This window comes from Apostichopus japonicus, chromosome 16 (assembly GCF_037975245.1).
Source record: "Apostichopus japonicus isolate 1M-3 chromosome 16, ASM3797524v1, whole genome shotgun sequence".
Taxonomy (NCBI): domain Eukaryota; kingdom Metazoa; phylum Echinodermata; class Holothuroidea; order Aspidochirotida; family Stichopodidae; genus Apostichopus; species Apostichopus japonicus.
The window spans coordinates 13423519-13449877 of NC_092576.1; the positions used below are offsets into that span (position 1 = coordinate 13423519).

The 26359-nt window shown below is 38.4% G+C and overlaps 2 protein-coding genes across 6 annotated transcripts in view; one reads left to right on the forward strand and one right to left on the reverse strand.

Moving 5' to 3' along the window:
* Positions 1-26359, reverse strand: part of LOC139981960 (phospholipid scramblase 1-like) — a 175574-nt gene that overhangs the window by 54947 nt on the left and 94268 nt on the right. The window lies entirely within an intron of this gene.
* The window catches only part of LOC139982408 (APOBEC1 complementation factor-like), a 34105-nt gene continuing 12142 nt past the window's right edge, over positions 4397-26359 (forward strand). For 3 of the 4 annotated variants that reach the window (XM_071995241.1, XM_071995238.1, XM_071995240.1), the window contains exons 1-4: positions 4398-5268; positions 20736-20910; positions 24130-24325; positions 24860-25022. In XM_071995241.1, the coding sequence (XP_071851342.1) occupies positions 4537-5268; positions 20736-20910; positions 24130-24325; positions 24860-25022 (1266 nt within the window). In that variant the 5' untranslated portion in view covers positions 4398-4536. Of the gene's footprint in view, positions 5269-20735; positions 20911-24129; positions 24326-24859; positions 25023-26359 lie in introns of all 4 variants that reach the window. The other variant, XM_071995239.1, reaches the window with a different exon arrangement.

A 26359-nucleotide genomic window follows, 5' to 3' on the forward strand; every position in this document is an offset into this window, starting at 1 on the left:
ATTTACCAGGGAGTGGTGTTGCCAGGTCTGAGCCAGCCCCACGACTTAAGTCAATGCCCCCCCCCCCCCCTTCACCGTAAATCGATGCATACATCTAACAAATGCATACGACTTTCGAGTTCATTGTACTCAATAGCTTCATTCTCACATATTATACGTGAGTTAATTAGATATGTATATATATACATATTTTATTATTTTTAAAGTCTATAGAGTCAGAGAAGCTAATGTTTAAGGTTACATTTATCGTTATATGTACGTTAGTAATTTAGGTTTTTTTTTTTAAATATTCAAAAGTCAATAGTTGCTTACGGAGATTTTTTTACACCAAAACATGTCTCTTTTACCATGAAGGATACATACATGAACGTATTATAACAAGTATCATACGTATATGTGAAACCAAAGTCGATGATGACGTGCGTCACACCTCCGGTATAGAGCAATTTATTTCATATTGTTTCAAGGGCGTAGGAACCGGGGGGCTGGGGGCGCCAGCCCCCCCAGTGAAAAATATGGAGGGGCGGAAGTATCATTCCGCCCCCCCCCCCGGTTCGCAAGTCAGAAAACCCCTTTTTCATTTCCAAATGAGAAAAAAATCTCGTTTGGCGCACCAAATTGCATCTAAGGCCAGGTGAAAATGCAAAACTATATACAAAATGGAGTGGGTGGGTTGAAGTGTGCTATATTGCACCAAATTGCATCTGAGGCCACCTAGAAATGCAAAAAAAAATCCAAAGGGGAGGGGGACACCCCCTCGGCTTAGACCCCTCCCCCAGGTCGGCAATCAGTCTTCAGCCCCCCCACTCAAAAGTACCTTCCTACGCCACTGTATTGTTTTATTCATTGTGTTATAACTTCCTGTTTATAAGCCTAACTCAATTTTTGTTTCTTTCTATTAATTTTGCTGAGACGACAATACCGCGTCGTGTTTTCATTGAAAAGTTTTGTAATGAATTTCACAGAAATCGTTCAAATTCATTTACCTCTCCTTTTCTTTGAGTCTTGCGATCACGTTTCGAGAAGATACGAGGAGATAGGTTTCGAGGCTAACAGTACACTTGACATTAAACTAAGTTATCCATCAGGGGCTCCTGCAACCCCCATATTTTGCACCGGGGGAAGGAGAGGAGTGTCGTCGAGGGGTGTCCGGTTGAATTGAGAAATTTTCGTAAAATGGAGGCTGTTATATATTTTGCAAGTTTTGAAACATGCATGTTGAAGAATAAACCCAAAGAAATGAGGTAAAATACGACATTTCCGATAACTATCAAATAAAATAAAAAAATTATTACTATCAAAATGAGAGAAAATACCCTACACCTACAAAAAAAAACCAATAAATAGAAATACACGCAATATATATAATAAATTATTGAAATAAAAAAAATACATTTGAGAAAACGACTGAACCCTCTAACCTATGCCAACCTTTAACCATATATTTTTAGATGACAACCTAAATTATCGAATAGTACGGTAGTCCCAAATAATACAACCGGCGACGAATTGGACATGATCCGCAACAAAAGATATAATTGATGTTAGTTATTACCGTTTTTTTTTTTTTTTTTTGTCAACATGGAAGCGGCTGGACAAGTATAGACATGGTTTTAATACCATCATTCACACGATAGTACATTAAGGTATGTAGTAATGTTTTACCCCTGTTCGAAAAGGCACACATAATATACAATTACAAACACATACACACGTATACACACACACATACATACACAAATGCGCAGATGAAAAGGTGTTTTAGTCAAGTCATATATCCTGATATGTTTATATCATCAATTTATGTACTTATTTATAAATGTATTACAGGTAGCATTACCATATTCAAAGAGTAAACACCTTTTGTGTCTTTTAAGCCAATTGTACATAAAAATATTTATGGCCATGTAGTGATTTAATACACCTTAAAGCGGCAATATTGCATGCTTGAGTTATCCCACCCCCAAACGCCCCACCCTAAAAAGACCCCCCCCCCCCCAACAACAACAGCATCGCAGTAAAATCTACGCAATAGTCTTATCGAATAGACACTGCATATGCAGTGGCATTGAGAGATCGGTCGGGCCCAGGGACCAATGTTCACTATAACCCCCCCCCCCCCTCCACATATATTAATCTTCCATCTTTCCTTAAAGAACGTGAGTGTATTATGAAAATGAAAATGCATTATTCTTTATCTCATATTTTCTCCCGTCGCACCTTCATTTACCAACATCTACTCTGAGCTAGACCACCCCCCGTCAGGCCGGCTAATATTAATAGTAATCTAATGAGAAAGCCTGCAACAATATATCTACCAAAATGTTAGATGTGTTGTTATGATATGGAATAGGACGCAGGGTCGAAATATTTCAGCAGTATACATAATGATGTATACTTAACTTCTAACAATACTTTAAAGTACGAGGGCGGTATATACCACAATGAACACATCCAAGGCGGGAGAGTACGCGGGTACATGGTAGTGCTAGTAACATATACGAGTCCGAGTACACGTAATGGGACGGACTCACTAAAAGTACATTGCGACTACATGTGGATTATTATTATTATTTTTTTGTAAAAGGGTCTGTAGTGGAGTACAGTACCCCATATCGCAGGTACTTTTCATCAGCGTTGTACCTAAACAAATTCGCCCACGTAACTTCCATCCCTCCTTCTCCCTGAATAACGCATAGAATCGTAACAGGAATGGGACAGGTGTCCTTTATATAAAAAATGTATATAAAAAGGATCCTCAACAACCCCCCTCCCTCACTCAACCGACTCCGCCCACCCCCTGTCTCAATGTTAATGTTATGAGTTATTTGTCGATCGCAAAGAAACCATTTTACTTCCTGGACTCGAACACTGGGAAATTCCTTGGAAGAAAAAATCGAGGGCGCACTTCCTCTTTTAATTTGAACATATACGCGAGTTTGCCACATAAAGTTTCCTTACGACAGAGGGCGTGCTAAAAATTAAGAAATGACACATTTTACCAAACCATGTACTGTGAATCAGCGCACAGATCGAAAAATATATTTATAAAAATTCTTTAAGGCCAGGTTAGTTCTGAATTAACAACCGGATCTTTAATCTATCCCAATATTATATGTTCCCAGGCTCACAGATCAGATGTTGGATGTAAGTCAATAAAGGCAACTATCATAGCCAAAATATGATCGTTTGCCCCCCGAAAATCGTTCCCTGAAATAAACTTCACTGTCCCTATAAGACGGTAAATGTGAAAACGAATCTGTATACATAAACGTCAGCTCATATAGAAATCCCTTTTTCATCTACAACTGTACTTTGGACTCCCTACCACTTTTTCTTCTTCACTCTTCGTGTTCCTTACCAACTTATCCTCCCTCCCTATACCTCCAACCTTACTTCCTCCTCCTCAGGGTCCCTAATTTACCATTCGTCCTTATCTCACTACCATTTTCATCCTGTTTCTTTTCTATCATTCCCTACTCTCTTCCAATTTCTTACCCCTTACCTCCCCCCTCTTTATGAATTCCCTCCCTGCCAACCCCGTCCTTCTCCCTTAAAATCCCCTTCCCATCCGTCCTCCCCTTCTTCTACTCATTCCTCCCCCTCATCCCTACATCTCCCCTTCTCCATTCCGGTCCCTATTTCCCATTCTCAATCCCCTTTCCTATTTCCCCTTCTCCTTCCCTTTCCCCTTATGCTCATTCCGATCTTCGCCCCACCCGTTCCTCACCTTATCTATACCGTATATAGGTATATGTATGGATAGGGCAGCCGTATCTGTATCATGAACCATGCACATCAAATCTCGATTATCCAACATTTACCAAGGTTACTTGATCAAACTATTCTGTTATTCTCATAATGTAATAATGGCAGTGCTGGTTATGCGTATCGCCAGGAAAGGAAGAGCGGATAAGATGCATTTTCAAGAATGCATGCAGTTACAGTTACACACAAGTGAACAGTATTTGTACATGTGTGCAGTATACACTGTATCAATGCTATTTGGTAGAGATTTCATTCCCAGGGTCCTACCGGCACCATGTTTGTCACGAACATACTAAACATATTGTCATTGGTTAATCTAAACACGCATAAATAATCATATTTTAGTAATGTACATTCCCTTTCTTTTCACTAATGAACGAAATACACACTTAGTTTACATTATATGGATAAATGTACATCTCTGAGAAGTTAATTGCATAAGAAACACGCAGAACACAGCAAATAAGTCCCAAAAGTAACAACATGTAATGTATATTCAACAGCAACTTTAGACCAATTAGCAATTATGTGCCATTTGACTGTTTGACCGAGTGTAAATATTGACTGTACAAACCGTACGTTGTACTATGCTAGCGCTAATACGTACACGTACATGAGCAACTCAAGCAGCATGCATGCGACGAGCAGCTAACTCAGTTTGATTTTCGATGTGCTAATCATTTTCTGTCGGCTCAAAGGGCAGAAAGCACCTTGATTGCAATCTTCCCCGTTTTCATTTTAAAATTTTTATCTTGATCATTTTCTAATATGTCTGGATTCGGATCAGATCATCAAATGGAAGGAATGGATCGTAATGCCAATAAAACCGGGGAAGGGGATCTGATGGCTGGGGCCAAAAATCAATCAGATTTGCTTGCACTAATGGAGCGTACAGGATACAACATCGTTCAGGAAAATGGACAGCGCAAATTCGGTGGACCACCACCCGAATGGTCGGGTCCTACTCCTGGACGTGGATGCGAAATCTTTGTCGGCAAAATTCCTCGTGATTTGTATGAAGATGAACTAGTTCCCGTTTTTGCAAAAATTGGTAAAATTTACGAATTACGTCTAATGATGGATTTTAGCGGGAACAACCGTGGCTATGCGTTCGTGATGTATGCATCTCGGGAAGATGCCAAGAAAGCCGTGAAGCAACTCAACAACTTCGAGATTCGCAAAGGGAGATACCTTGGCGTTTGCTCAAGTGTTGATAATTGCCGACTCTTTGTTGGAGGAATTCCCAAGAATAAAAAGAGAGAAGAAATTTTGAGTGAAATGTCCAAAGTTACTGATCAAGTCGTCGATGTAATTGTCTACCCATCTCTTCACGACAAGACCAAGAACCGTGGCTTTGCCTTCGTCGAATATGAAAATCACCGTGCGGCTGCAATGGCGAGGAGAAAACTCATCCCAGGACGAATTCAGTTGTGGTCCCATCAAATCATGGTCGATTGGGCCGAACCAGAGGAAGATGTTGATGAAGAAATCATGAAAAATGTAAGTTTCACAGACAGGCCTTCATCCTTAACCAGTAGTAGGCCTAATGGGTAATAGTTACTGAATTCTTATGTACACGCTAGGCTAGGTTAACAGTTATTTAGTATTTGGGCAAAAAAGCCTAACACTAGTAGTAGTAGCCTAGTAACAGTAACAAGAAACAGTTAATATTAAATTTAATATTGGAATTACTAGTATTAACATAATACTTGGCATTGCACAGTTGGCTTACTATCCTAGCCAAGATAACTTAGATAGACCAAACTAGGCCTAGGCTACGTACTGTAGCCTAATTCCTACAAATTTTACCATCATCTTAAGAAGTACTTGGCCTACTTTACTAGTAGTTGTCATATAACTGTACCAACCAACACTTCTAATGAAATGGTTTCGCCGATAAGTAAAGTTGTAACAAAGTGGTAACCTAGGTCTAATGTTTGACCCTGGCCTAAGTTGTGCAATAATTCAAATTAGCTAGGACTGGCAAGGCACTAACTTTGGCCTACTAGCCTAATACAAATTTCCAAAGCGTACAATAGGTCACATACATGTACAGTATCTATACATGATGTAGGCCTATTCCCCAACCTATGGGTGCCACATAAAAAAAAATCCATCTTATTCCAAGGTAGGCTACAGGTTAACACTTAAAATAACAGCGAAAGTTTCAACTCAAAAAGCCTACACCTAGGCCTAGCTGTAGTTGTTTAAATTTGTTGATGAGGAATGAGAAGAAATGAAGATTTTTGGTTAAATTAGTATTCAGTGTGTTGAGAAAGTGGATACTGTTCCTAATGTGCCTAACCTAAACTGCTACAGTAGATTGATTTATGACCTACAGTAGGCATACATGTAGTTTAGTTTAGAGACCCAAGGATCAGGAAGCCTTCAAGTAGCTTATTTGAGGACCTATTCCTGTTAGATCGGGTGTAACATCTTGCTGAAAATGTTCACATTATTTTTACAGTACAGTTTAAAGTAAGAGGGCAGCTCCTGTTACAATTTTGAAAGATCTCATTAAAAAGTCATTGTGAGTTTAAGACATTTATCTGCATCCCCTGTTGAAACAATGTCGACTGATTTGTAAAAAAAACCCATTTGGGTCACCACTGCATATATAGTTATAGGGATAACATGTTCACAAAATCACAAAACTTTTCTTTGCTGGATTTGTCCTTTACTGTGTTGTTCAATGAAGTCGGTGCAAATGTCCACTTTCTGGAAGGACCTATAAGTGACAAGGCTACAAGTGGTAGTGTTTGTAATAAAAAGCTTTGCAATTTGTTGGAAGGATCAGGATATGTTGGCATTCACATTCTTGTCGGGCAGGAAAAGATTCCCTCCCATCACCCATCACACCCCCTCCCCATGCCCCCTTCCCCCAACCTAGTCTTAGACAGTTGCATACATCTTGTAAATGCACAAATTTAAAATTAGGCCGTGGCTATTCTTACGACGAGTCGTAACAATTATTTATAAACTATTCCTACGACAAAGGCAAATTCAAGCGCAGTAAAGTAAATAAAGCAACTGCGCATGTAGTAGGGGTAACCCTAACCCTAAACATAACCCTAAACCTCAATCCTAACCCTTACCCTAACCCTAACCGGAAATTATTTTCTCGTCGTAAAAATAGTACTCCTGGTCATGAAAATAGCAACTGCGCATGCGTAGTCGGGAATTATTCTTACGACTAGTCGTAACAATAGCCACTTTGTTAAAATTACAATACATCATTTCACTATTACTTGTTTTATTGTTTTCATCACTACCCAGGCTTGTAGCCAGGGTAATTACCTATTTGGGGGGTGGGGGTCCATCAACGCAGGGGGTCCTGAAGGAGGAGTCGAAAGGAAATTTTTGCTATTTTCAGGGGGATTCAGATGCCAAATGATGCAATCTTGTCCACCTTTTTTCCTTACATATATTTGTATTTCTTCCATTTTTATGTTGTATATGTACAATCTTATCTTTTTATAATGGGCTAGACATTTTGAAAAGAAAATGTTTTTTTTTTTAAATTGATTTTTTTTTGGGGGGGGGCATTTGTGCCCCTCTCCTAATGGCTATTTGCTTGTCACTATTATAGATATCCCTCCAACCATCCCCCTGCCCTCCCGCTCCCTCACCCTCCCGGTGGAGGCTGGAAGTTTTTTTTTACTGTAAAATGCAAATTAAAAAACTGAAGCTAAAAAAAAATTGATGTAATCGATTTTGTGTTTTATTTTTTTTAATCCCAAGTTATGTTTGTCCTGAGTTTACATGATGACCTTACATGTTTCACATTTGATGTTTTTTTTTGTGTGGTTAAACAGGGAACAATTTATCAGGCATGAAGGCAAAATGCTATGTAAAAAAATCAAATTGCTATGCCAAACAAAATCAAATTGCTATGTAAAATAATCAAAAACTGCTATGCAAAATAATCGAATTGCTGTACAAAGTCCAAACATTTATAGCAGGTTTTTTTTTCTTTTTCTAACACAAGAATCGTAGTATTTTATAAACTTGTGACAAAACTCAGAGCCATCCACTGTGTGCACTGCTGCACAACTTTTGAACTTAAAATGACTGCCTGGTTTATAATACACCTGTAGGATACACACTTGTGGTGTAGTACACAATCTATGAAACCACAGCTAAACTGTTTAGTTTTGATGTTTTTCGATCGTTCGAAGTAGCTGCTCCTAGCTAATTACCACTAGACACTTCCTTCAAAGAGAACGTCCGAAAACCCCATCTTATGCGTCAAGCATTCATCAATATGTTAACCAGTAATTCTTTTGTTCATTCATTCATTCGTTTGTTTTTTTTGTTTTTCTTTTCTCTCTTTCTCTCCCAAGCCTTGGTGACCCTTCCGGGTGGATGTGCTTGTTATTATGATTATTGTTGTTATTATTATTATGTACTGGTAGTCAAAACAATGATCGAACTGCCATTCATTGCATGTATTGTTATCTACATTAATGCACTCAGTAGTCCTACAAGAACCCTCCCCCCCCCTGCCTCATTGTGTAGTAATGTAATATTTACATAAATTTAATCACACTTTTGGGGCTCATGTAGGTTTGGCAGATCACAGTCAAAACCAAAATTGTTGACCAGTCCCATTTTTAAGTTCCCTGTTACTGGCCTCCCCAGTCCCCACCCCCCCACCCATTTGTTCCCTTCTTTTTCTGACATTTTTGATAAACTGTAAAGATAAAGACCTGTTAAAATTTTGCTGGCAATGTACTCCGTTGAACTATTTCGTGTTTGATTAGATTTATGGTTGTAGTAGGATTAAGCTGTTCTGGTTTCTTTGAAAAGTGTTTGCAGTTTTAAAAAAAGTTTTATTGAAATGAAAAAATGTAAAAAAAATCAAGTGTTCTGTATCAAGTTTTATATCAGTGTGATTTAAATGGTTCCCACATGGTCTGGAAGATGGGGGAAAAAAAAGTCTGGAAAAAAGGAATGAAAAGTTCAAACAGGCCTTGAAAAGCCCTTGAATTGTGAATTTAAGTAGGGAAAAGTAAGGAAATATCCCTTATTTAAAAAAAAATCTTGTTAATATAGTATATTCCCTTCTTGAGATAAAGTTAACAGCATGAAAACCGTGGGTGTAAAGTCATGGTTTGTGGTTCTTGGCTCTTTGAATGTCCCCCCCCCCACCCCCAACCCCCAAATTGGACTATTCTGGGGTTAGCATACATCATGTAAAACCTGCATTAAAATTGCTCGCCCTAGGTACTGAATACAGTAGGTATTTGCTCAACAGTAGATAGGTTGCCCAAAATTTAAGTCGTCGTTGAGCTACTACGGAGTACGCTGTACTCAGCTGTATCCTAAGACAAACAGATGTGTTTCTGATCTTGGAAAAAAAAAACCACTGGAATCTCATTGCTTGGGAATCAAGGAATTTTAAAATGGTTCAACCCTGCAGAGGGCATCAATTATTAATCAGTGGTAATTTAACTAATTTATCTTTCATCTTTCTGGACAATCCCTCCTTCTCCCCATTCCACCCAATTTGTTGTTGTTGTTGTCATCTTGAAACAAAAGTTTAGCTGCAACTTATAGCCAACCTATGTTTAAATAAGCTGTGGTTAAATGTTTGGTACTATTAAATAGGTTACCTATTTTATGTCTGGACACCAAAACGATCGAGGAGAAAAAGTCAATTAAATAACTTAGACCAGAAAGTAAAAACAGGTCTACGGTATTCAATCTTCTCTTTGATACATTTGACAAATCAACAAACAACAAACAAAGACATATAAACACATATAAACTGTTAGAGTAAACTGTCTTAAGTTTGAATAGCAGTTTAATGTCAAGAATTAGCCCCAAAGTTTATCAGAAAGCCACAAGCACAAGTAGACAACTTAAAATGGATGTATGTTAGTGTAACCACATAAATAGGTATTTAAGATATATATGTACATGCTTGTAACTGGGGCATCAAACAAAAATCCTCTTGTTATTGTTCAAAATCTCTAAACTTGTTGACTTTTTTAGCTGCTTAGACTTATTAGGACAGTGGGGTTTGTTAACTTTTCTTTTTTACTTGGAGTTATTTTTTATTTGTTGAACCAAAAGCAATCTGGTCAGGTTGAGTGCAAACACTGTACAATAATACCCTATAGATGTAGCCTGTTGTGTCCGTGATGTGGGTACATGTGTATGTTGTGTGTGCATATATTTGTGTGTGTGGGTGCTGCAGCAACAAGAATTCAGAGGATAAAATTTGTGAAGATTTTTGGTTTGGAGAAGGGGTGAGCTAGGCTGGCATAGTGGGATGGAAAAAAAAAAAAACTACTTGATATTTGATTATATTATAATATTTGTCAAATTTTCATAGTATTTAACAAGTTACATGGATAGGGAATTTAGTTTAGACGGAAAGGTATCACGTCGAAAAAAAAAAATTCAAAAATACTTTGGATGAAAAATGGGGAAAGGTTGTAGTGCAAAGATGTATATCGCTTTTTGCATATATATATGTACAGGAAGTTTGGAACCGTAACATTTGAGAGCAGACGGAAATTTGCAGCCCTCGAAGGTACAGTGCCTGCACACCGAATAAAAATGAATGCGAAATTATTCTCCAATAACTACAATATATAGTAAGGTGACCATATTTTCGTGACTGAAATCGGGAACATTTATTGCGTGACTGATATGGGGGAGGGGTTTAAGGGGAGGGGCTTCCCTCTCCCCTTTGGAAAATTTTCAAGTGCCTAAGGTGCTTAGATGTAAAATGGTGATACTTTGAAGCACTTTTTATTTTCAAAAATGTAGCTTTTTCTTAAACGAAATCCACTATCTTTACGTGGTTCTTTGAGAGCTTGTGACTTGCTCATGCTCACACTATAAGTGTCTTTGTGTCGCTCTAGTTGCCATTTATACGGTCGAAAGAGTGCTAGGCTAGATCCATCTCGCATATTTTTAACAGTGTTTCCACTTTACACTGGCTCACCTGAAATACTGGTTATAAGTTCCGTTCTGCGACTGACTGCACACTTGACTAAATTTTGTTTTTACAATTATTTTACCAATAATGTGGGATATTTTCGAAATTCCTGAACATTTTGACGAATCGGGGACATTTTCGGGGACACTTGTTCATCGGGGACAGCACACTGTGATCGGGGACTGTCCTCGAAAATTGGGGACGTCTGCTCACCTTAATATATAGCGAAGATTCTACGATTGTCTTTTATGTAAATCGTATAATAAAAGTATATATACAGAAAATTGTAATAACTACAAATACTGTGCAATTCCATGTATAAATACCACAATTTGTAACAATATAGAAGAGCCTACAAGTGTTTTCTAATATGGGGATAATTAATATTTTTTTTCTTTTTATATTTTGTGGGGAGGTTCATGGTTATTAAAGATGAGGAATCTGAGAGTTTTATATTGCTGAAATCGGCAGTTTATATAATTGCTAAAAACGATGATGCCTGCAGACACCATATTATCTTCCATTTACTTTGTTTCCGTTAACGAGTCCTCATCATCAATGTTCATTTTTTTTTTTGTATTAACTACTATCGGCTCTCAATCGAACTTAAGAAAAGAGAAAAGCACATGATGTATACATGATGTATACATGCAGTATCCAGCATGTACACATCCTTGGATTCCGCGGAGACGACATACCATCTTTAATGGTTGCAATTTTCTCTCGCCTGGAGTAAGGGTTTCAAGTCTGTTAAATTAATGCAATGTCAGTTTAATTAATGCAGTTAAATTTGTCAGTTAAATGATCGGTAAAAAGTCAGTTAAAGTCAGTAAAAGTCACTAAAAAGTCAGAACAAAGATAGTCAGTAACAAAAATCAGTTAAAAAAAAAATAAAAAGTCAGTAAAAAAAAAAAATTGTCAGTTAAATGCCAGTTAAATTAATGCAGATAAATTAATGCTGTGTAGTCATAAATAGGCAAATATGTATTTAGTACCGTACAGTAATTTTTCTTCCCTCTTTCTTTAAAAGTATTATAAACAGACAGAAAACCCTAGTGTTTTGTAATCTGAGACATTAATCGGAGCCTTTTTCAACACTGAATACACTAAATTTTTTTGAACTGACTAAGTACTGTAAATTTTATTCTCTGTTGTACACGTGGACATGCCTGGTCAAAGGTTGCATATACATGTATTAATTGAACTAGGTGAGTATAAGTAGAGCTTACTGTATCTTACCACAGACATACACAGGACTTATCTAGTCTAATATATGTAAGACTGTTGGATGTTTGTCTTTTTTTTTTCTTTTTTAAATTTTATTTACTCTAAGATCTAATATTAACCAACAACAGCAACATCTGGTTAGGCTACAATGATAAGAGAGTGGGAACTGCGAAGGTGTAGGATTTTCCTTCTGATAATGTTTAAAAAAAAAACAGAACCTTTTTTCCTTCCAGATAAGGTGCATATATTTTTTGAGGCTGATTGAACAGTAAAGAGATGTATATACTCAGGGTTTCCCAAGCTGGTATTCATTTTGTGAGGTGGCCACTTTTTTTTTTTTTTTTTTTTTTTTTTTTTTTTTTTTGGCAACCACCTGGCAGACATACAGTATATATTACCAATGTCATTGCCTCACTGTTTCAGAGAAGGACTAACAAAGTGCAACAGACTGCACTTCATTACATTTATGACCCATCTGATGACAATAACAAATTGCCTGTGAACACTTCATTATAGTGTGCAAGAAATTGGCTGTAAACACTACATTATGGTGCAACAAAATCGGCTGTGAGCACTACATTATAGTGCAACAAATTAGCTGTGAACACTACATTATAGTGCAACAAATTAGCTGTGAACACTACATTATGGTGCAACAAAATCGGCTGTGAGCACTACATTATAGTGCAAAAAATTGGCTGTGAACACTACAGTGCAACAGATTGGCTGTGAGCACTACATTATAGTGCAACAAATTGGCTGTGTGCACTACATTAAAGTGCTAAATATTTTTATTTTTTTAACATATTGTTTTATACCCACAGGATCAGTAATTTATTACTATTTACTTACCTACTACTACTATGAAGTTTCTTATTGGAAAACAATCATCCCCATGGCATATCCAACCCCCTCCCACCCCTCCCCACCACCCACTGGCTATCCTACAGTACTTAGACACCCCTCAGCTGTACCCCATCTTTCCCAACATGTCCATCTCATCCCCCTCAGTTTCATAAATTTAGCATATTTTTTTTTTTAAATTGGCTGAATCAAATTGTATACTGTTTATTTTACTTTCAAAGTGTGTCTTGCAGACCAATCATTGTTTGAAAATTTCTTTCAATGGTCACTTACTTTCACACATTCTCATACACTTTTACTGGATAAGCAGTTTGCTAACAGTTTTGTTTTATTTTATTTATTTTTTTCTATTTTTTGGGTAAAATTTACCTTTTATTATTTTTTTGGGGCTGTTTGCTATTTTACAATCTGAGATTATATCAGTCAAAATTACAGTTTAACTGGTCAAATTCTTGGAAATTTACTACTATTACAGCCTTGGCCTCTCTGAAACACCCCCCCCCCTCAAAGAGCAGCTGATAGTCGGCTCGGTGCCGTCTAGGTCGCGGGATGGGTCAACAGTGGTGGAGTGTCTAGGAACTCTCTTTTGTTATGTACAGTATGAAGCTGACCTATATAAGCATATCTTTGTTTTGTTTTTTTATCTGGGCATAGGTTGGCCTATATAGTGTTCAATCTCATTTAACTTTCATTCATTCACATAACAGTGCTGTATGGTGGTAGAATTGGTAATTTATCCATAAAATGGAATTGAAAATGAATCAGTTCTTACCATGAAGGTTTTAAGCATGTAGTATCAGTAGGTCTGTATTAAGTGCAGATTATTTTCTGAGGTTTCAATTTTTTTTTTTTTTTGCAGTATATAAGTATTGCTCATGTTCACAGGAGGGTTGTACTTGACATTGAGACTGGAGTAGTAGGGAAGGGGTAGGGGTGGGGTAGGGGATAGGGGAGGGGATAGGGGGATGTGGAGGGGTAGAACAAATTGGAAAAAAGTTATTGAAGTTTCTGCGATATATCATTCTGTGTGCAAATTTTTGAGTACAATTGAAAATCCTGCAAATTTAGACAACTCTAGGCAGCGTACATGTCTTGTGTCGAATATCATACTAGATGCAACCTGCGTATATTTATCATGAATGTGAATGATCCAAGTAATACAGCCTAGCTTCTACAGAAGATGATCTCATGCCTCCGTCTCTTCTCTACCCACCCAGGCTGCCCTCACACCTCACCCCTGCCTTTCCCCTACCATTAAAAATAACAAAACAACCTAAAGAGATAACACTAGGTCAGTTAGTTATGTGTTTCTGGTTGCACCCAGGGCTAAGTTTCTTTATCATCCAGACACTCCTCACTTTCCAGTACATATATGTCACTAATTCAGGCCCCTCCCCCACCCCCTCCCCTCCCCTGCCCCCATCCCCCTCCCCCACAACACACACACACACACAAGTTTGATAACTCCCTGAGTTACAAATGTTACAGAAGTTGTAAATGAAAATGTACTGTATGTTACGAAAGGAAGTATAAAACTAAAGAAAACCTTGGTAGGCTTTGTGAGGCAGATCACTCTGTTTTTAATAAAGCATTCATGAACAAAGAAAGGAGGAAAAATATAAATATATATGTACCAATGGATCAATATTAGTATATATATGTAATGCTTTTAATGTACTTGTTCTTAAAAACATAAAAGTAAGTTGGGTCAGATCCAAAACCTCTGCCAATGTTATGGACGGAATTCACAGAGATAAAGTCCCATCAAAAATAGTGTGAGAGTTAGTATTTGGTAAGGTATGCATGATTGATCTAAGTTGGGATACCTCTACCATATAACGGAAAAAAATTAATTGGGTAGTGCAATATTAGTCTGAATATGCAAATTAGGTGTTCGTTATGGACGGAATCAGAAAAATGATCAATATCCACCAACCTTCATAGTGGGTCAAAACTCTGTGAAGTGTTCAGGATTTCAAAGTATCAGGTACTTTTCATCACAGGCCTGGTACCTTAGCTTTATCATACTCCCACTCATAATCTTCAATGTACCTCTATTAACCCACTACCCAAAACCAAAATTCTGTGTTATGGACGGAATGTACAACGTTATGGACGGAAGGTTTTGTCCTGATTTAGGATCAACTCTTGAATTGTGAAGTGTGTGTTATAAGTTAATACTTATGGCCAATATGTGTAAAAATATCAAATAAAATTGAATTTATTATAAGAAGGGAAAGAGCTAGTCCTGAAATAGGAATTGTTATGGACGGAATGTTATGGACGGAAAGTATTGAATTAGCCTGAAATGAATTGCTACAGCACATGAAAAGTCTCACTCTTGCTGAAGGTACTCATCAGGTGGCTTTCAGCACTATAAGCAGAGGCTGTCAGTACTTTTCCCATTTGTTTTTTTTTTCACTTTTGTGGCTTTACCTCCTTCAAACAATGCCAATGCAATCAAAGTTTCACCAGTCTGCAAAGCTTGTATGAAAGAAAACAACACATGCAAATAAAACTGTGGACATGGGAAGCCTGTATGGTTGAACAGTCATGAAAATTTGAAATAGACTTTTCAATCTCAACAAAATACATCGATTCATATTTGTCAAAAATTTTCGTCACCATCACGGCTCACAATCTCTTTGAAACTTGTCCCTAATATATTCAACCACCTAAATTTGTTGCAATTCCCACTTTGCTACTTGAAATTAGGAGGACAGGCTGTTCTAGTTTCCCCATGATCATTCCTAGTGGGATATTTGTCTCAGGTGATGGCCAGAAGAAAGTATTGGTAGGGCCCTTAGGGTGTAGGAAGGAGACATAGACATCATTACTGTCAACTGATATTTGGTCCACCTTTTCCAACCACCAGTCTCCTTCATACACAAAAACCATGTTGCATAAGGATGACAACTTGGATTTATAAGGGTCATTCCGTGTCAAATCAAGAATGGCTGTTGCTGCACCCTCTCCAAAAATTCCAAATTTTTTGTATGATTGGACCATCATGAAATTAAGCATATTCTGAAAATTTCAGTTGCATTGCTTTCCAATTGGCGGATTTATCACCCTTTGAAATTCCGCAATTTGTCGCCACCGTGGCATTTTCTTGACTTTTGAGGTCTCACATCTCAGCAATTAAACATCCTATTACCTTTCTATCACAGATGCATATATAGTCTGTCCCATAAAACAGGAATATCAAAAATAAGGCTACAAAAATATTGTCTTGTGGAGTTAGGTCAACTTAAAAATGTCAAAATATTTGATTTTTGTACTTTTCACTAAAAAATGTGCTATTTTTAGTGATGAATTGGTCCTACACCATTGCTTCAGGGTACTTGATTCTTTCAGAGGTTATTATGTCTGGTACAAACATTACAAAATAATGATTACAATGCTTTCCTATGATATGTTTGCAAGTTGTGCAACTCTAAAGTTGCTATTTCATGCTGCGATTCAGCATGAGGTAGGAGTTTTGATGCCAATTTTTTACCAAAGTAACCATGTTAGAGCTGTCAGGGTTTTATACTACTTATAAAGTTCTTACCCCTAAACAAATTTCAGGGTTCTAGCTGTTCTCAATAATAATTTAAGAAGTTGTTAAGCTGCTCCGATGTACAAAAGAGGTCGTCTTTGACGGCCAATAACTCAAAATGCGTAATGTTGAAAAAATCTGATAATTTTTTCTGGAAGAGATATAGTACCACCCTGTTTGTACAAAAAATTTCAGGAGGGTGTTTTGCCTTATTTTGAAATGAAAAATCCTCAAAGTTTGGGATTTTTACAGAAATTTCTTCTTTTTTTTTTTTTTTAAATTAGGGAAAACATCACCTGAAAGCCTAGAAAAATACTGTAATGTACATGTAATAAAAGGTTTTCCATCCTAAATAACATTCATTCACATTTGATGTCTTTGATTTAACTTAATAAAAAGCATTCTGCATAGTTTTCCCAAAGAAAGTAATTTCCATCCATAACATTCACATTCCGTCCATAACGTTTTCCTAATTCCATCCATAACACAGATGTTTCATTGAACCCCAGCTTATCAATATGCAAGAATCTGGTAATTTTTCACTTCATCCTTAATGGCATTGATAACCTTCAGAAGATTACATGCAAATTTTTTCACTGAAGTGAACTTTAAAATTGCCAGGAGATTAATGACATCAGGTAGCGTTATGGACGGAATTAATGATTTTCTTCTCGATTAGCATCTTAATTAGGGATGCCCTACTTAATTTTTCCAAAAACTATTTTGGAGAGATCAGTACCATAAACAATTATTCAGGTGCAGATTCCTGTGAATTCCATCATTCCTTGCAGTTCAGTGGCACAAATTGCTGTTTCCGTCCATAACGCTGGTATAAGTGCATTGTTGATATAATTAAGCAGTACTCGTTAACAAAGAAACATACAAATTTAATTTTTTTGCCAAGCAAGCTTAAATTGTTCTTCTTTTGGACAAAACTATCAAAATTGATAACTATGATCATCTAAATTTTAGCCCTGAGGTTGACAGGTTTTGGATCTGACCCAGTTGCAAACTCGAGTTTCATTGGAAAGGACATTTCCTTGCAGTGGATGCTTGTATTGTGTTACAACATTTCCAGTCTCACCTGTTAGGCTGCAAATTCATTTGCTGACAATTTGCCGTGAAGCCCAAAATTAAGAAGTACTAACAACTTTTTCCAAGAAATAGAATGAAAAGTTCTACCAAGACTTTCCCTCCTTTGGCTTGCCTCCTTAGATACATAAAACTTCATTTTTAGAGGAATGGATGTTTGGAATATATTTGACATTGTTTGACAGGAATCCAAAAAGGAACCCTCCCCCCTCCCCACCAGCCTTTGATCTTATGGCCTACCTGTAAGCTGTGAAAAACATCATAATAACCTTTGAACTCACCTCAGATTATGTTCAGTTTTCTTTTTGAAGTGCATGAATGGTAACCAATCAAAGAGTTTGATTTTTTTCATACATGTGTTCTTTTAATTTTGTATTATTATTTTTTTTTTTAGAGACATTGAAGGGTGTATGATCAAGGAAGGACATACATACATTGTTGTTTGCATGTAATCAGGGGGATAGCTAGACTTAACATTTTTAGGGGGGGGGGAGGGAGGGGTGTTTCAGTACTTTTCTGAGGGTAGCAATTAGTGATGACTTGGATATACGAAAGAACTTTTCTTCAGAATAAAAGAAGAGGTATAGTAGTCAGTTAATAAAGGTTTGACCATTCATTAGATAATCCTAGCCCAAACATTTTCAATTTGTTATTCATATTTTCTAAGAAGGAAAAGAAGTAAAAATCCTGAGAGTAGTACATGTTTTTCAGGCCAGACGAATTATGAGGTGTGTGTGTGTGTGTATGTGGTAGGGGAAGGGGGTTGGGGAGGGGGTTAAACCCAGTACTTACTCCATTGACAGTAGTTTTTACCAATTTTTAATTTTTTGTTGAACATTATATCATCATGTGCTGTACATGTATGTATGCAAACATGAAAGTTACTATGGCAAAGTTTCTTGTTCTTGGCACAAAACCTCCTTTTGCATACATACATTTTGTTCAATGACATGGCAAATCGATACATTATGGGATAAAGGCCTACTGTACCCTGTACCACACACACAACATGTGTTCTCTAGTGTGGATGTTATACTGTAAACATGTATGTGTACAATAGATAACAGCATGTACCATGTAATATTAGCTTTCCTCATGGCCATATAATTACACTGCCGCGCCCTTTTCCAAACCCTTACTTTGCCCGCCAGACCCAATCAATCAATATATGCTGTCATCATTCATCAATAGACTATGTGCACTGTAGATTGCTATGTACAGTGAATGACTCAGATCGTAGTATTCCACTAGCAGATCCCCTCCCCGGCAGTCAATCGTTCATACGTACGGACTCGAATACCGTATCTACCCGTTTGTAAGTTGCGTCCATCGCTTAGAATTTCCGATTGCGTTAAGTACACTTATATCTATATATATCATTTTTTTTTTTTTTTTTTCTGTTTTCCGTCTTTTTTGGTCTTCTTCACTTGTCGTGGCGAGCTCAAAAGCAGCTTGCCGTGTGTTGAGCACCCTAACAGCATTTACAAGTACCAGTCACACACATGTACTGTACGAACTGCAGTGCCCACGGAATGCGTCGGTGGACGGTCTAGTGTAGAAACCGTTAACTGAAATTTCCCGAGGGTTCAAAGTCTATTTTCTGCTGCGGCGTGCAATCCCCTCTCTCTCTCACTCTAGCTTAGCTGTCTATCTACAGTAACTTGCTCTCTCTAAATGCTAGAACCCGATGCATGGCTTCCCTCGGTATTTACAGTAGGTGGGTGGGCGGCGACGATCGGGTACAAAGGTCGTGACCAACAAGCAAACAGATCTAACTCCCTCCACGTGTGTACAAGTTATCAGAATCTACCTGTCGAGTATATATGTATGTAAATTAATACTATAGAGTTACAGCTACACATCGAGAGTTGTACAACCGCTTGTACGGTTATCATTCAACTCGCCCAGAACAAACCTTTTGAGAAATGTCAAATTTACAAGCCGAAATCTCAGTCGGGGAACGCTTGCCTTAACAATCAGAGATACCTTGTGCGGCGTGGTATTTGGCGAAGGGAAGATGCCTGTTGCCTTTGAGCGAACAGACAGGGGGGGAGGGGTGTAAAGCCGTGATTTAGGGTGAATTGTTTAAATGACAAACAAAAAAACGGCAGTGGTTTGTTCAGGCCGTGATAAGTAACTTAGTTACACCGAGAGGCTTGTTTTCCCAGATCAAAGTACACAACCGATCCATTATAACTTGCTTTCCTTTAAATATTTATTTAAACCTCTTAACAATTATATGAACTGTAGTTAATCTCTACGATATATATCGTTTATATAAAAGTGCTAATATATATATAGCTAGTGTGATGTGTACACGAGTTTGCAATCTGAGATGTACTGTGCATATTTTAACAGTTAGTTTTATATAGTTTGGAAGATGACTTTTATACACAATGTGGGTTTACTACAGGAGTCAATGTGGGGTACGGGAGGGGTTTAATGGAAAGAAAAGAAGTGGGGAACAAATTCGGCCAACCAAATTTTGACTTTTTGACAAAGTGACAATTCTAGGCCAAACTTTTATGGGTGGTTGGGAGCGGGGGGGGGGGGGAGGGGGGGAGTTAAGAGGGACATTGAAGGGTGATCTAGGAAGGACCTACACAGTACATAATATGACTTGGTGTTTTGTATATAATCCAACTATGCTACTAGGCTAAATATTTCTAGGTTGTTGAAGAAGGTGTAAAAAAAGGACTTTACCAACATTTTGGGATATTTCCCTGATGGGAAAGACATTTTAGATTATTTGTTGAGTGGACAGCCAGGCACTTGACCTTACAGTCCTGCGGTGTGTATGGTACACCTAGTTATGTGTATATATTAAATCTGTATATATTACAAATTATTTCTTGAGTTGAGGAAGCAAAAGATGTATACTGTATTATAATGGAACTGTCCTAACTTCTGCATTTCCTTGCAGGTGAAAATCCCAATATTAATAATAAAAATAATCAGCAGTTATTTTAACGACGCTTAATCAACCACAAATGTGGGAGAAACCCGCAAGGGCTTATTATGGATTAGAACTTACACGTCAGGTGGCTTTCCAATTCAACATTTTAACTCAAACTTGGAATCTAACCCAATTTAGAAAGTCATTTCAGATAGGAAAACTGTAGATTGCTCTTGGATAAAAAGCCCACCTCACTATGACCCGGGCCGGATATCGAACCCGGAGACTCCCGATTGCTAAGCTTCATTGCATCAAATACCACTGCCATTATTCACTCGGCCACAGCACATTCTGTTATAATTGAACTGTCCCAATTTTCTATGTTTCCTTTGCAGGTGAAAATCTTGTACGTCCGCAACCTCATGCTGCATACCACCGAGGAGTCCATCCAGGAGGCGTTCAATAAGGTCACTGAGGGGGGCGTGGAGAGGGTCAAGAAGCTCAGGGATTTCGCCTTTGTTCATTTCCGTACCGTGGAGGAGGCTCACAATGCTCTGCGTCAGTTGGACGGTAAGTGTGCGTGTGTGTTTGCCTTGCATAATCGATAACGATGGGCCCATGCGTCGTGACGCTCTCATGAAATTTTTGTAACATTTTCGGCGTCACGCAAACTGATCACACACAGGATCAGCGCTAAGTTGACCGGGCTGCATTGCAGGTGATTTGAAATGGGGCCCTATGGTACATGAGCATTGTGCACTGACAGGCATTGCAGGTGATTTGAAATGGGGCCCTATGGTACATAAGCATTGTGCACTGACAGGCATTGTAGGTGATTTGAAATGGGGCCCTATGATACATAAGCATCGGGCACTGACAGTTTCTGAGTAGTCAACCTTGTGAAGATCTGTCACTTCCGGGTAATGGGCTGAATAATAACTCGGGCGTTTCCCAGCAGTTTGATGTGACAAGCTCTTTCCGAAGCACGTGGAATAATTTAGTGTTCAAAATTTGGTGGCACTACTTTAAGTTTTGAAGGCTCTGAGCTTGTCTGACATAACATGCCATGGTTACTTAACATGTAGGAAATAACTGCTACTCATGTATGTGTGCATGCGTTTATGTATTTTAGATCCTCCTGCAAGCAGCAACTTGTGAAGAAGCCTCATTGGCCTATCAAAGCCACAAGCTGAACAAAGTCAGTCTCTTAGATTCATATCTAACGTCCATGATTATGAATTGTCGATTGTCGACAACTCTGTAACTGGACGACATACATTAATCTTGGAGTGATTCGAACTGGGGACCTTGTGATTGGAAGGCACCGGCGTTAACCGCTGAGCTAACACTCCTAACACTGAGCTAGCACATCTTTCATTTGTGTAGCAATTTTGCCAATGCTGTGTCTGTGTGGCATTTTGCTATGCTGTTTTGGATGAACTATTCCCTGATGCTCTGTACCGAAAGAAATGCTGTACATAACTTATTTGAAGAGATCATGTACATGCAAAGTTAGACCATTTTTTGCTCATTCTTGCGTTTTTGGTTGGTAAATATAGTTTTTTTATGTCCATGATCTGCAGGAAATTGAATAAATATAGACTTAGAAATTTAGTTCAGTTTAGTGATGGCTTGGATGATTTATTTGATGTAGTTCCATATCTACTGCAGAATGGGCACCCAAATATTAGCTAGAGGTCGGTGACATCATAAGGATAGGGCAAATTGTAACGGTTGTCCGGTCATCCTAGACGACCGAATTTCGATTCGGTCGACCAAACCTAGGCTTTGGGGAGTGTCCGACGGAATGACTAGTATTTTACATTAAATTCAGATTGCATTTTATTAAACCCCTCCATCCCCCCCTTCCCCCATGGGCGGCGATCATGGGGGGATGGGGGGACATGTCCCCCAATATTTTAGGTGGGGGATATAGTAGCTAATATCCCCCCCCAATATTTGGTGGCATAGTTTTTTTTAAGCATATGTTTTGTATTTTTTTATGATATCACTAGTAATTTCAAAATAGAAAATGCTTAGATGCAACTTACAAGGCCTGGGAAATGCCATTTCCAGCGATCTGGGAGGCCTTTTCGTCAAAAATTTTCCTTCGCGCTTCGCGCCAACTTATGGTGGCGCTACAATTAGAAAGTCTGGGTACAAGCTTTGCCCCTCCCTTGGCAAATTCCTCGCAAGGCGCCTGTTTAACCGTGTCACAATTTGTTACTATATATGACCGAAAGTAGTTTTTACTTTTTTTTCTCGAAATGAATAGCTAGACGGACTGCATCCGTAATAAAATTTGGTTTGCATCTTGTGTATGAGTGTAAGTACGTACAATCATATATATGATCCACATCCATATGGGTTCACTAGGTTTTCATTTGGCCTGTTTCCTACAAGATTTCTAACCGCAGGCGCGTAGCAAAGGGGGGGGGTGAAGGGGGAGACCCCCCCTTGAGCATATTTTTAGTATTTTTTTTATATCAAAGTTTTATAGTAGCCGTTATAAGAGGTTTTAATATTTGTATACCAATAAATTAACTGTGTCTGAATTTTCGAAAATTCCCTGACCAACATTCTTCATCAAACTTCCCTCTACTCGTGCAATTTTGACCGGTCTGTTAGGGGTTGAAGGTGGTTTTTTCTATATCGGTTGTCCATAGATGAAATTTTGTGCAACATATGGATATGTTTTGAAGTGAATTTATTATTCAAATTCTGAAGAAATAATGGGCTTGAAACCTTGAAGAGTGGGGCTGACAGGTATTGTGGGCCAATACGTAGAATTACCTACAAAAGCAATGATCCACAGGAGATGCGATCGGAGGTCGAACATGATGTGTGACTGGTGACAATCTTGAAAAAAGTTATGGATGAAATAAAAACTATTGGGAAAAACTTGGTTCTCAGGCAAAAGTGTACATCTGGTTGGTCATTTTCAAGCCCGAGAAGTACCATTTCCAGTGATCTGGGGGGCTATCAAAACCAGAAATTTTCTTGTGCGCTGCGCGCCAACCAATGGTGGCGCTCCGCTTTGATAGTATTTTGGGGATGAAAGTTGCTACGCGCCTGCACCCAAGCAATATCCCCCCCAATATTCGAAACAAATCGCCGCCCCTGCCTTCCCCTAATAGGTAAACGTATAAATTGGTTAAAAAAAAGGGAATTAAGTATCCTCTGTCACCTTGGAGATGACAGATTGAAGTAAAAGATTGGTCGGCATATATGAAGGGTCAGATCAGTATGAAGGGGAGTTTCACCGGCCTAAATCCAGGGGAGTTCTATTCACCAGTTTGCCCCCTACACATCTCACCTTCGTTCTCTCCAACCTTGGTCATTCTTTGTTGTTTTGCTACATTTTTTTACCGGGCATGTCCAACCACAATTGCTGTTTGGACATGTATACCAAGAAGATGTCCGTTGTCTGAGGGACAATCATAAAAAACATTTACTTAAACTGAAAATTTGCCAGGTAAAGGAAGATGTGCAGTTTTGCAAATGTTTGTGTTTTCAAATTATTGTATAGATTCAGTACAGTGCTGCTGCTTGTACTTCATGTAAACTTTCTTTGAGCATTTATCCAAAGAATAAACTTTTATAGAAACACGGTACATTTGCTAAAAAAGGGAACAAAAAGGAAACCGACGGAGGCCCCACGCTAAGTTGTGAAATTGGGCCCCACGCCAAGTTGTGAAGTTGAGCCCCACGCCAAGTTGTGAAGTTGGGCTTTCCGTAGAACTCTGCTAAGTTGTATTTTCTCTCCCGACTCTTGTCGCCGCCTAACAGGTAACGACATAGATGGCGCTATGGTGGAAGTGGTCCTGGCCAAACCGGTCGACAAGAACGCCAGGAATCAGATGAGACCTTTCGGACGCGGCTACATCCAACCCAACCCTTACCAAGAATTTGGATTCAACATGATGCCAGGCCCCGCTGCACCACAGTCATTCAATTCTAATTTCAACCCACTGTCCATGGGAATGTGAGTAACAAGTACCACATTACACGTAATATTCTACTTAAGGTCAACCCACCGTCCGTGGGAATGTGAGGAACAAGTACTGCATTAAACATATTCTTAACTTCAACCCACTTTCAATGGGAATGTGAGTAACAAGTACCACATTACACGCAATATTCTAAGGTCAACCCACCGTCCGTGGGAATGTGAGTAACAAGTACTGCATTAAACAAATATGTTGAATGCATAACTTGTTAGAAAATATTCTAACTTTAACCAGTTGATCCCAGTGGGTACTGAATTCACAAATTTACGATTCAACCTGACAACATTCCCTCCCGGTAAAGAAGATGTCAAGTTGGCGGAGCGGGGGTGGGAAGAGGAAGGGGGTGATAATTAAACTCATGATTTATGAGGAGTAAGGCCCATCTACTTGTAGCTCTACTCATGGAATCAGTCAGCAGCCCCCACTCCCTCCCCCCACCTACATTGTTTTCATTTGTCTATTTTGCAACTTTATCCACAATATAATTCCGAGCTTTCCATTAATCGTAGCATGCCAGGTGCAGGACGTGGCCAGATGGTACCACGTGGGGCCATGAGGGGCCGCGGCAGGGGTGCAGGTGGAAGCAGGGGTGCAGGAGGAACCAGGCACTATTCACCATTCGCCGCTGGTCGCGGTGGATTCGGCAATTTTTACAACAAACGCATAGCTGAGGTAAGACCCCCCTCTCTCAGGGTCCTAGCTCCAATGCTGCTCAAGTTCTCATCTAACATACATAGTTCTTGTCTAGCTGGTCTCAGTCAGTTGTCAAATGTTTGAAAATTTGTGTAAATGTTGAGAGTTTATCAATTGTTTTTTGTTTTTTGTCTTCTTTTGTTTTTTTTTCTCACCTTTTCATGTTCAAACTTCAAAGATCAGAAGTAACTCCAGGGAATAGTTTGACTGTCATTGCATTGCAAATTCCTTGCATTCAAATATTCTGTTTCTACTCAAATTTATGCAAATGATAATTGTTGCAAAATGATACAGATTGGATGTCTAAATATATGATCAAAATGAATAAAACTCCAAATTATTATGCAAATTATACAAATACAAGGGGAAAAAAAAGTCAAACTTCCCTGGATTGCCTCTGAAATTTTGAAGTTTCATTCTGTTTTTTCTATTTTTAATGTTTTTTGTATTTTTTTTGTGGTTTATGGATAAGTTTGTGATTGGTTGGTCAGTAAGTCCCCATAGTTACAACGTTTTTCAGCAGTGTTGAAATTACTGCCAGAGGTGGTGGTGGTACAATGTCCACATGAAAACAATATATTGAGGCTAGATTATATGGGAGGGACTGGTCCTTCCCTCCCCCTCCTCCCACCCTCATGCCTTCCACAAGCATTAATGAGCCCTTTGGAAAAATGGCCTTTTCCCTAATTTGTATAGTACGTGATCCAGTCGTTGATACATCTAGGCAAGAGTCAGATACAATTTACAGTAGTGTTAAAATGTGGAGATTATTGATTTGGAAATAGTTTGGGGATGATGGGGAGGCACAATCCCCACCTTCCCACTGATGTAGGGTGAGGGGGGTGGAGGGTCATGTAGGAGAAGTACCCCTGGCACTAAGTTTGGTTATCTCTTTGAATAAGTCAACATTTAATGAGTAAATGTCATTATGGAGTTCAAATTTCTGATTTGTAGCAATTCTTTTATTTGATTGATTTGAACATTTTGAGCTGTTTGTTAAATTTTTTCAGTTTACCCTCTACTTTGTTTTTGGTGTCTTCTGCATATTCGTTTTTGTCGTTCCAAATTGTTAGCCAATAATTTTCTCTTTTATCATAACTGGATATTTTTCGATGTCACTTCTTACAGTATAGGATCCCCAACACCTTTGTTTTTAAGGTCAAGCAAAATGATTTTGAAACATGATTCTCGTTGGTTTATAGCTCTTGTTATTTATTTTATTTTTTTTGAATTTTATTTTCTTCTTTATTTATACCGCGCATCGTAGTGCTATGTGCGGCGAGGTTTACTAACTTTTCCCTCTTTTTGTTTCATTT